General features: G+C 32.8%; 1 protein-coding gene across 1 annotated transcript; it reads left to right on the forward strand.

The window, feature by feature from the left end:
* The first annotated feature begins 978 nt into the window (after positions 1-978).
* LOC120114497 (two-component response regulator-like APRR2) lies at positions 979-6,519 on the forward strand. Its single transcript, XM_039135384.1, has 12 exons — positions 979-1,236; positions 1,772-1,965; positions 2,577-2,656; positions 2,882-2,951; positions 3,124-3,170; positions 3,462-3,539; positions 3,646-4,182; positions 4,920-5,060; positions 5,385-5,648; positions 5,794-5,862; positions 5,982-6,059; positions 6,219-6,519. The coding sequence occupies exons 2-12, from the start codon at positions 1,836-1,838 to the stop codon at positions 6,381-6,383; spliced, it is 1,659 nt and encodes a 552-aa protein (XP_038991315.1). The 5' UTR covers positions 979-1,236; positions 1,772-1,835; the 3' UTR covers positions 6,384-6,519.
* Positions 6,520-12,248: the final 5,729 nt, after the last annotated feature.

Here is a 12,248-nt window from a genome sequence, read left to right on the forward strand (position 1 = left end):
GGCCGGGTCGGGTACCCGACCCGATACTTTCCGGGTCGGGCCCGGATCACAAAAATTGATTTTTCTGGGTACTCGGGTAAACCTGTACCCTGTTAGCTTGTTGTTTTTTCAAGCTTTTCTGCACTATTGTTTCTTGAAATATTCATTCCCAGACTTATGAATACTACATTTGTGCTTATTGGGCTAACAATGATCACGTCCAAAAGGCTCCTAAAATTAGAAAGATAGGATGTTAAAATATTATTTAATTTGCATTTTGAAAACTTTGAATTTGAAATTTGGATTTATGATTTACTATTATTATATATTTAATTATTAGTAATATTATATATTAAATTAAAGTAAACAACTTTTTTTTAAAATATTTTAAAGTAACACCGGGTATTCGAGTATATATAATAATATAATATTATTTTATATATAAAAAAGAGTGCCTAAAATTAAAGTAAACAACTATTATATATTAAATTAAAGTAAACAACTATTATTTTAGAACATTTTAATATATGAGATTTTTTTATCTAACATAATATTATATATTAAATTAAATAATTATTTTTTAAAACATTTAAAAAAACCGGGTATTCGGGTACCCGACATACAGGTACCCGTAAAATCTGGGTATCCAAAATCTAGATACCCGAAATATCCGGGTCGAAACACGGGTTAAAAAATCAATGACCCATATATTTCGGGTATCCGGTTTTCGGATACCTAAAAATCCGAATAACCGGATTTGCACACCCCCTATGTAGTATAGACATTTGGTACGTAACCTACTAGGAAGATGAAGATCCCAATTGCTTATTTCCAGAAAAACTTCAATAAATGACCTAAAGTCACCTCGACGAATAAAAGAACCTTGAACCTTTAGTTTTTGGGGATAAAAAGTTGTAAATAAAGCATTTATTTATTATTTTATATTATGTGGTCTACAAGAGATTAACAGTAACTGTTCACTACACAAAGACCGACACCCTCTTCTATCAGAGGACGCAATTATATGTCTACATTTTTATTCCATTATTTTCAGCCTTAAATCTTTCTATATGCCATCCAAAATGGAAGAACTTGTAGTAGTTGAAACAACAAAGACTTGAGACGAGAAATACAAATCTTGTTTATGCCCTAAACTACATAGTCATTCTCCAACGCCTTACTTTCTGGGTTTTCCCTCATCTTTTGGTTGTACTCTTCTTTTTTGCATGCAGCTTCCTTTTCACAGACCGACTGAAAGTGGGTCTTCCTTTCTTCTTCTTCTTGAAAAATTTTGCGCATATTTGATGTTTCTTCTTACCATGCATGACACGTTCTTTTATCATCGTTTTTGGTTCTGTAGTATGAATCAAATGATCCCCATGCTTTTTTTCTTCTTCCAATTTTTTGTTGTTGTTGTTAGGCTTAATTTGTTCTGATGAAATTTGATGGGTTATTTTGTCTGCTTCTTGTCGTCCAAGACTAGTCCAGTAGTTTCTTAAAAGATAAGATCCTTCGATAATTCTCATTTATTACCTACTACACGAATAATTATAGATGGAAGTGTTTTGATTTGGTAAATGATCAACAACCTCATGTTGCATGCATAGCAAATCCATCATGCTGTAGAATTTAATTAAGATATTTCTGTTCATTACAGCCTTTTTATGGGTTAAAAACCTTGGCATTTGCAATGGGGTCTCTCCAATATGTTTTCAGTAACTAAATAGCACAAAAACATGTTTAATTTGGCTGATTTTTGTTGTTCATGGGAAAATTCTTGTGGTGATTGCAGGGATCTCGATAAGCAGTAAAATGCAATACTTGTCGGCCCCCTAAGAAAGGATGCCAAACAAGCTATGGTTTGCACTGCAGATGATTTATCAGCATGGAAGGATTTTCCAAAGGGTCTCAAGGTCCTTCTTCTCGATGAGGACAGCGATTCAGCTGCCGAGTTAAAATCAAAGCTTGAAGCAATGGACTATATTGGTTAGAACTTAGAATCCACCTTTTTTTTTACCTGAATTAGAAGTCATTAGTTTCGTTTTGTTTTCACTTCGCATGATTATTCTTTTTCTCTTTTAACTATGTTGGTCCCATCTCTGTCCTCAAAGCATATCTGCTACCTGCTATAGCTCCATTGCTTTAGATTAGTAGTTTTTGGTTGGATTTGGTTCTTTCCATGAGCTCTACAAAAAGGAGCCAATTTGTTGCTTGAGCTTGCCTCTGCTATAAATAGATTTTCCCTTCCACATGAACAATTAAAGTAACAAAAGCTAATTGTTTCTGTAGCTACGGAATATTTTAATACTCAATTTGATGAAAAGGAATAAACGTTCTTTTCCCTTTTTATGGGGTGGGGCTGAAGGTTTGGGGTTTCTGGAAAAGGCTTGTGTATAGAAAATTTTCTTTTAATAGTATATCAAATTTCAGACTTTAGCTGTTCTGGATACCTATTTCAGTTCTGTTATGTTCTCCCCCTTTAAAGATCTCCTGATCAGTGAAATAAATCTATGAAAAATGAAATACAGATGTATATTCTTTACCGTTTCATTTTGCAAACGGTATATTCTTTACCGTTTTATTGAATCTCTATGCAGTTTATACCTTCTGCGACGAGAATGAAGCTCTTTTGGCAGTTTTAAGTAGGCCTGAAAGTTTCCATGTAGCCATTGTAGAGGTAATGAATGGACTTTGATGATTTCTACAACATGCATGCTTCAAGTGTTGATGATTTGTCGTAACCACATGGTTATAGACAGACTTTCAGCATGATCTTTGTTCTGGAACTTGTAATTTACATCATATAATCATAAGCTACTTTTGCTTTGTCATAGATAGTAATCCTTTGCCACATTGGTCCTTCACATGACACTTTATACTAACTGGCGCATGTATGATGCAGGTTAGTAGTACAAACAATAACAATGGGGGTTTCAAGTTTCTTGAAACCACAAAGGACTTGCCCACCATTAGTAAGTTCGGAGACTACTCCTGCCTGTTTTTTGCTGTAGATCTTCAAATTCTATCATATGAAACACTGTTTAATCACCCTGTACAGTTTTTATTGGCATCTGTGAAAGTAAATCACGGTTGTTGGACTTATTGTCTGATTCTTAATGCTGTTGTAAATTGTTCTCATTTCAGTGACTTCAAATTTTCATTGCATCAGCACCATGATGAAGTGCATAGCGGTAAGATTTATTCCAGCGTACCATACACCGAGCAGTTTTCATGTTTTTTCTGCCGCACATGTGTCGAACCAAGTTTTCAAATCAAAATATTTTAGATTCTTAACCATCTTAATCCTTTCTTCTTCTTAGTACACTGTCCATAGAGACACATTGGATTTTTCCGATGAATTTTTTTTCTTTAGAGAACTTTTAAGTTTCATTGTACATGTCATCCTGACTGAAATCATATAGTGTTGTCTAGATTCTTTTCCACACACCATAATTGCTAACACTTTGCCAACATATTTTCAGCTTGGAGCAGTCGAGTTTCTTAGGAAACCTTTGTCTGAGGAGAAACTACGGAATATATGGCAGCATGTGGTTCATAAGGTTGATCTGGATACTGCTTGAATTACATTGGCATATACATGTGAATGGCAACTAAGAGTCTAAGGCACTTCGTTATATAAATTCTCATTTTATTAGTCCTTTACAGGCATTCAATGCAGCGGGAAAAGACCTTTCTGAATCACTAAATCCTGGTAAAGAATCCTTGGTTTCAATGCTGCATTTACAATTGGAAAATGGAGAACCTAAGATTGAAGACTCGGATAAAGCTGATGAAGCATTTGTGACTCATGAAAATGACCCTGAACCATCAATAGTAAGTGATATGTACTCACTAGAGAAGGGAGGAAGGCTGTTAGCAGATGGGGATTGCCATGATCATACTAACTGCTCGTCTGAAAAAGAGAGATGCGAGCAAGATGGAGAGTCTAAATCTGTTGACACTACCAGTGACAATTCAATTGCTGAAGTAACTGCACCCCTTGGCGAACCCCAGGAACCAAGGGGGACAAGAGTAAAAGTGGAGGCCGACATAGTTCATGGTACCAAGGGCGAGAGTTCCCTGTGCTCTCAAACACAAAACGGAGAAAATAACAAAGATTGTCATGTTGTTGCTGAAAACCCCAATACAGTTTCTGGTATTCGTAGTTCTTGTCCAGACAAAGCTAATCGGAAAAAATTGAAGGTAATTTAGCTCGTAATATATATGTATATATAATTCATACCTTGTCTTTTACTGGAAAAAGTTAACAAGTTTTTAAAAGAACTTGGCTTATGGTAACACTCCCTTACGCTTGCAGCATATCTTGCACTTGTCCAGTAGTCCTGCCACTATCTTTTGTCAGATACCTGCTTAGGAAACGCGTCTTACTGAGCATTTGCTAATCACTTATCTACCATCACATTACCCCACAGTTCCATCATGTTTCTGCTCAAAACTGAACCCTTAGGTTGAACGGTTTTTGAGATTTTAAAACTTTGACATTTAGAAAGCTGCTTACCAGCCATCATCAAAGATTACTTCTAGTTTTTTCATGTTGCTTCCATTATCTTGTTCTTCAGATTACATCACAAAGTTTAGGAGGAAGTTTATCATTAACTTATGTTATCTTTTTCATTTTTCCATTGTTATAAGCCCTAGGATCAAGTCTCGGGGTAACTGTTGCTCGTAATCAAGGAAAAAGTTGAAAGAAGTAGGCTGGATGGAGTATAGATTAGAATCATATATCAAGCTATACTGTTTGCAATATTTTTGTTAATGCTTAATATCCCAACTTTTTCAGCGTGCTTAGACATGGAAAAAGAGTTCCCATCGAATTTTTATCGGTTAATTTCCTTTGACCATTTATGATTAAGTATTTTTTTTATACAATTTTATATGGGTGTACTAGTTAAGTACTTTTTTTGGGTTTGAATTCTCAGGTAGACTGGACTCCAGAACTCCACAAGAAATTTGTACAGGCAGTGGACCAACTAGGTATAGATCAAGCTATCCCGTCTCGAATACTGGAGCTAATGAAAGTAGAAGGCTTGACACGGCATAATGTTGCTAGTCATCTCCAGGTTGGTATCAGTTTTGCCTTTCTGATAAACGCACGATCTGATTGTACAATTCCAATGCTTTTCATTCACTATGTAGTCCACTGCTTGTTCCTGATGAAAATTCAATTCCGGTTACACTTTTTCTTCTAAAGAATGGTTTCCTTTGTTATTCTAGCTAATCTTAGTGGATGTAGACACAAGACATTGCAATATACACGGCATTTACCTTGTTTACATAACAGTACTGTCAGATTTTGCCCTTTTCTTTGCTTCCTCGGATTGAACACCGGTGAATAAGTTTTCTACTCTTGGCTAAAAATGGTTCGCCTGTTGTTTGTGAAACAGAAATATAGAATGCAAAGAAGGCACATTTTGCCGAAGGAGGAGGATCGAAGGTGGCCACATAGAGATCAAATGCAAAGGAGTTGTTATCCACATAAACCGATCATGGCCTTCCCGACACATTACTCAAGTCATGTTGTCCCAGTAGGTCCACCCTATCCCGTGTGGGGACCACCTCCCCTTTCATCCAGCATCCAGATGTGGGGCTCACATAGTTACCCCCCTTGGCAATCACCTGAAAGTTGGCATTGGAATCCATATCCAGGGGTGAGTTTATCATTGTCCACAAATTCATATTTTTTAAGTTCTTTGCTGACTCCATTAACAAGCATGTTACAGTGCATAGAAAAATATATGAAATGCAGCTACATATTTGGTGTGATCTTTTTCCCTTTTCGTTTTTATGATTCAGGTGCATGCTGATGCATGGGGTTGTCCTGTTATGCCCCCACCTCTTGGATATTCTTCTACGTTCACTCAAGTGAGTGGTTCTCAACATACATATAATGATCCTTTTTGGACATATATATATATATGTGTCAAGTATATGAATGAATTTTAATATCTTTTTCTGGTATTCCGTTGAATACCAACCTGCAGAATGCATCTGCATTTCATTATTCTGTCACCGTGGATAACAGAAGTGGCATGCCTCAAAATTCCGTTGAACATCAGCCGGTAATCCATCTTTAGTTAGGCTTATTAGTTTCGACCCGTTCCATTACATGTGTTTAAACCTACACGTGGGACACGGTATCGTTACGGAAAGAATGTGGCAGCATGTCTTCACGTATGATTCTTTCACTTTTATTTTCACGGAGACGAATGCATTTGCAGGCGGAGGAGGTAGTTGACAAGGTTGTAAAGGAAGCAATAAACAAGCCATGGTTACCTTTGCCTTTAGGCCTCAAGCCTCCTTCCACTGATAGTGTGCTAGCTGAGCTCTCTAGACAAGGCATCTCCAACGTCCCTCCTCACATCAATGGCCGTAATCTATCCTGACGTGGCAGTGTAACTGGTTCGTTCGGACCACCTTTTTTTGCTTCACTTTGAACTAGTTCAAGCTCCCATCATTCACTCATGAAAGTAGGAAAAATGAAAATAAAATAAAACATTTTCAGATGTTTGCGGTGCGTGAGAACTATTTCCAGTAAGAGTAATGTGTCTTATCACTACATTTAATATTTGTTGATAATCTGATTCATCTATCATCGCAATGAAAACATCAATCGACAGTACGGACTGAATCAATATCTTTGTAGTCAATATATATAAAATAAAATATATTTTTTTTGTTCTAATAGTAGTAAATAGGTCAATTTGTAGATTCATTTTTATTCAAGAGTTGGGGATACCGTTTGCATTTGGAGATGGCATGGAGTGGACTTGGCAAACTTACCCGAATTCGATTACCTGAGTCGATATACCCGACTACCAAACATGATAATCAATTTTAATCTGATATCCGACCCATAACCGATCCAAAATTTAGCGAAATGAAAATCAACCATTATTGAGATTAACTCGAACTGATATCGAAATTAACTTGAACCAAAAGTCAAAAGCAACCCGAACTAAAATTAACTTAAACCGAAAGCAACCCGAACCAAGATTAACCCAATCGAAAGAAACCTGAATCGAATTTTAACTCGATCTGAAAACAATTCGAATCGAATTTAACTTGATCCGAAAGCAACCTGAATAGATTGAAATTGATAAAACTTATTAAACGATAAAAGTTATTTATAATAATAAATTAATTTAAATAAAATTGATAATTTATTAAAAATAAAGTTTACTTATCTTACTTGTTATAAAAATATTAGATTTATAATAAAAATAATAGAAAACAACTTAAACAAAAGAAATAATATTAGATTTATAATAAAAATAATATAAAGTTTATTTATGCTACGACTAAAACTTAACAAACAAATAAAATTATGTATTATTTTTTTAAAATTTAATATTAATATTAAATTTATAATTGAAAACAATCTTTTAATAAAAATTTATTTATCTTTCAAATAGTTCTCACTATAAATTTTTCATACAAGATCAATATAAAATTTTGAAAACAAATTCTAACACATATTATAGGATTGTATTTGTGTCAAATTATCGATTTATCATCTCTAAATGATGATTTAATCCAAAATATTGAATGATTGAGAATTGAAATTAAACCTAAATGATAAAATTAACAAATAAGAAGACATAGTTTTACACGTATATATTAATTATTCTATATATATTTGATTTTGATTAGACTCATAACCAATTCAACCTGAATTGACTTGATCTAAATGTTGACCTAAACCGAAAATCAATCGATATGATATTTGACCCAACCCAAAATCTAACCGATCGGTATTAATCTGACCCAAAAATCAATCGATCCGGTATTGACTTCCCGATATTGACCCGATCTAAAAATCATCCGATCTGATATTGATCCGAACAGGAAAACAACTGATTCGATAATCATCCGACCCGAAAATTGACCATACCCCAATACCAAACCCGACCCGATTCACTGTACACCCGAACGAGATTTGAACCAAATTCGATTTTTATTTGATTACCTTTCGGATTTTTTAACTTTCATATTTATAGCCCAATGTATATGTACGAGAATGCAAGGTACGTGAGTCAGACGAGTGTACACAATAAGCACTTCAGTGCTTCCATCATAATCAAAGTATGCACTCCAAGTGTAATCGTATCATTTGCACCAACGGTGCTACACATAATGTATACAAATGTACCGAATCATAATCAGAATCATTTCACCTCATGACTTGCCAATTGTACCTACGACTCTCAATGCAACATACAATGACTTTCAGATCATATCTTATTTGTTTCATAATCAATATTTCAAATTTAGAATCATTTTTAATTCATCGTCGTCCAAATAGAACACGGGCAGTTCATACCCCAAATCATCCATAAAACTTATACAAACATTATGTAAATAATTCTTATTTAAAATAGAAAACATACTTTAAAATAATTACGAGATTGACTTATCACATTCATCCTTGATCAAGTTAATTAAATAAACTAACTGTACTCACTTTGACACTTTATTTATAAATCAAAATATTAGCTCACTAAGCTTTAAGTTAATACTTTGCTTTCGATTTCTTCAACTACAAATTTTATCGTAGTTTTATACTCTAGCAGTTTGCATAACCTTTAAAGAAGTATTATTCTGTATTAATATACATATTTAAAAATTATTCCATTTTTACCATTAGAAACTAGACTCGAATACGAATGTAATCATATAAGGCACTTCTTTTAGTTCAACTGGTACAATTTATAGCGAATTTTCAAAGCTGACTTGCAGAAACTGATTTGAGCAGAAATTGCTACCCTGTTTTCTGACCTATCATCGATTAAAAATTCATCTCATTTTGTATACACCTAGGAATCAGTAGGCGTTTATTTTAAATGAAACTAGACTGATATAAAACTCCAACGGTATATAGATCATCATCTAATCACTTCTATATAATTTGTGATGATTTTCTAAACTTATTGTTCAAATCATAATTTCTAGCCACCTTCCCCTAATTAACATCTTTAGCTTATTCCATAATTTTATTAGCTTACCAAATGAATATTATACATGAGTCACAAATCTCATAATATTTATGGAGTCACTTCTTACCATAGTAACTCATTCACTAACTCATCGCAAACCAATGTTCGTTCGATAACATAAATATCAATTAAATATGCACTCACCTTTATCTCACTACTGAACCTTTCCTACGATGTCCTTTTTTCTCGCGTACTTTGACCTTTACTTTCGTATCGCTATAATCAGAAGATTTGTTGTAGTCTGATCAACATCACATACATATACCATTTTTAAACTATATGTTAATATTCTACTAATATAATCTAATTCCGATGAAAAATAAATTTTGTAAACATAATCAATAGTACTTAATCGACGAAAACTAAATCACAACGTCATCATAACTTTAAACTTTACAAATTAATTATTTGATTCCATAAATGTTTATTCCCTCATCAATTCTTCAACTTTTGAAAGTTTTACATTTACATCACTAATTATGAGTTCTTGTTAGAATTCACATCAACCTTTCCATTTAATTCGTAATGGCCCTTCACCATTTCATTCAATTCAAACCCAACATGAAAATTTCCAGCATTGATATAATATATTCAATCTAATACCTTTAAATTTACAAACTTGTAATTCAAACCCCAAACTTTCTAACTCTTCAGATTATTCACCAAACTTTACCAACTTTTGCATTTTGATACAAAACAACATTATAATTTCAATTTCAGCATTAAAACATCAATTTCCAGCATTAAACACCCACAATTAAGCAATTATACAACAATGCCCTCAAATATCCAAAACTTGTCAAAATGGTCCCTTTACTAACACAACGCTCCAAATCGATCCAATTCAATCTCCAAGACATGTAGAATCCATCTAATATAAAATACAAACCATTGAAATTTTTTGAAACTTTTCCCTAAATAAATTCACCATGGCCGAACCTTATTAGTGATATAAGACACACTTTTCATTAAATTTCAAGCATGAATTCAATCTCCTTACATCAAATTAATGCTATTTCAATCATCACAACATCAAATTTATTCACAACTCAATCAACTTCTATAAATCCTAACCATGACCAAACATGATATAAGCTTACACAATTGAATTTAATCATCTCCTATGCTTTACTCAACAACATAAAAATCTTCAATCAAATCTTCAAAATCAAACATGTTCTTCAACCACCCAAATCATGAATCTCAACATCTAAGCATGATTTCCATGAAAGTTTTATACCAAACAATAGAGAATTTCAAAAAGGTAATTCTCTATCTAATATCTTAATCCAAAAATCAAATAAAATGACTTAAAATGGAAAAGAATTTTTTTTCTTACTTTCAATGGTTTTCACGGAAGTAAGGGGAAGAAGATGGACAATTTTTGCTTATTTTCCCCTCATATTAGCAATGTTATTAAAACTGGACCGGACCGGCCGGTTCAACCGGTTGAACCGTGAACCGATGGCCTGTCCGGTCTGGTTAACTCCCAAAACCGGATTAGCACAGAACCGGTAAAGAACCGGGGTGAACCGGCTGAAAACCGGTTTGAACTGCCGGTTCACTTTTTTTCTTAAAAAAAAATTTAAACCAAACAACGTCGTTTGTTCAACGAGCCGAGTCAAATTCAAGTATTGCTGAGCTCAACTCGAACTCGAAAACTTTAAAAGTAAGCTCAACTCGACTCAAAAACTCACGAGCTAAAAATTATCAACTCAAAATATAATATTAAAACTTGAAATCGAAAAGGCTCGAACTCAAAAAAAAAATTTGAAGTTCGATTGAAGCCTAAAATTCGAGCTCAATTGAAGCCTAAAATTTGAGCTCAATTGAAGCGAAAGAATAGTTCGCTTTGTGCTCACCAAAAGGCTCCATGATTTTGAATGTCAAATTACCTCTATTATTTATAGAAGTAAGTTGGGATGTTCTTCTATGTTTCTTAGCCATGTGGGATTGTTTTGTTCTCATATTTTTACTCTTTAAACTTTTGGGATACTCTTCTATGTTTATTAGCCATGTGTGATTGTTTTTTTTAAAACAATTAAACTAAATGACATCATTTGTTATGATTTTTTTAAACCCCAATTTTATTTTTTTGATTATAGTTATATAATTATATTTATTATTTAATATGTTTTACCTTAAATATTATGTTGTAGTTGATTTAAATCATTTTGTTTCACTTGATTTTATGGTTTTTCATTTATACATGTTATGACTTGTGATATTTTTATACCTTTTAATATTGTAAACTTAAAAAAAGTGTTACATATATATTAATATTGTTTTGAATATTATGTAAAATTAAAAAAATATATTATTTTATATAAAATCCGGTTCAACCGCGGTTGAACCAGTGAACCAGTACCTTCACCGATTCAATGTCCGGTCCGGTTTTGAAAACATTGCATATTAGCCTTTACACTTGCTATATTCTAAGTAAATAAATTTAAAATTTATTTAATGAGAAATTATCACTTTACCCTTAATAAAATGTGATAATTTCCATTTACCCTTGAAATATCTTCCATTAAAATATCTCAGAGTCAAAGATGAACCAAAATAAAGTTGACCTTCTACTTTGGCCATGCAATTTTTAAAAAATTCACTTTAGTCACCAAATTTCCCCAATTTCGACTAAATAAGGAAAATTGACTTCAATTCCACTAATCTATTTATGGGTCAAATATATAACTTTTAAAAATTATATTTTTGGTGTCTGAACTTTTTCAAATTTATCTTTGGTCACTAAACTTTCAAAACTTATATTTTGGTCACTAGCCAAAATTGAAGATATTACAAAAAGAGAACAAGAGGGCTCTAAAGTAAATGATTTATATTGAGGAATGATGGATGAGTAATGCAAATAAGATCGAATATGTCTTTATTTATAGTTGAGACTTCTTAAAATAAATGATACAAATTGATTCACTCAAGTTGTCTAAAGGAAACTCTATCACATCTCAATCTCTTTATTTAGTAGTGTTCACACGGTGAATGTACTTATCCTCTAGAATATTAATTATAATATAAACTATAAAATATCATAAAGTTATTTTTATAATATAAATTAAAATATATTACGTTATTAATTATTTTCATAAAAATATATTAAGGTAGTTTTAGGGTAAAATACACAACTGATTGCTGATTATAAGTGTTACTTTATTGAGTCCCGCATATTGGAGTAGTTTTATTGAATATCGACTATTAAAAATTATAAAATGACCTTTAAACTATAAGGTGTTATTTTGT

The sequence above is a fragment of the Hibiscus syriacus genome, unplaced genomic scaffold, assembly GCF_006381635.1.
Source record: "Hibiscus syriacus cultivar Baekdansim isolate YM2019G1 unplaced genomic scaffold, ASM638163v2 tig00110229_pilon, whole genome shotgun sequence".
NCBI lineage: Eukaryota > Viridiplantae > Streptophyta > Magnoliopsida > Malvales > Malvaceae > Hibiscus > Hibiscus syriacus.

Bases quoted from the DNA above. Each gene is read 5' to 3' on its own strand.
- LOC120114497 (XM_039135384.1), top strand. From the start codon at position 1,836: ATGGTTTGCACTGCAGATGATTTATCAGCATGGAAGGATTTTCCAAAG. The intron at 1,966-2,576 runs GTTAGAACTTAG...ATCTCTATGCAG, and splicing joins TGAAGCAATGGACTATATTG to TTTATACCTTCTGCGACGAG. The intron at 2,657-2,881 runs GTAATGAATGGA...TGTATGATGCAG, and splicing joins TCCATGTAGCCATTGTAGAG to GTTAGTAGTACAAACAATAA.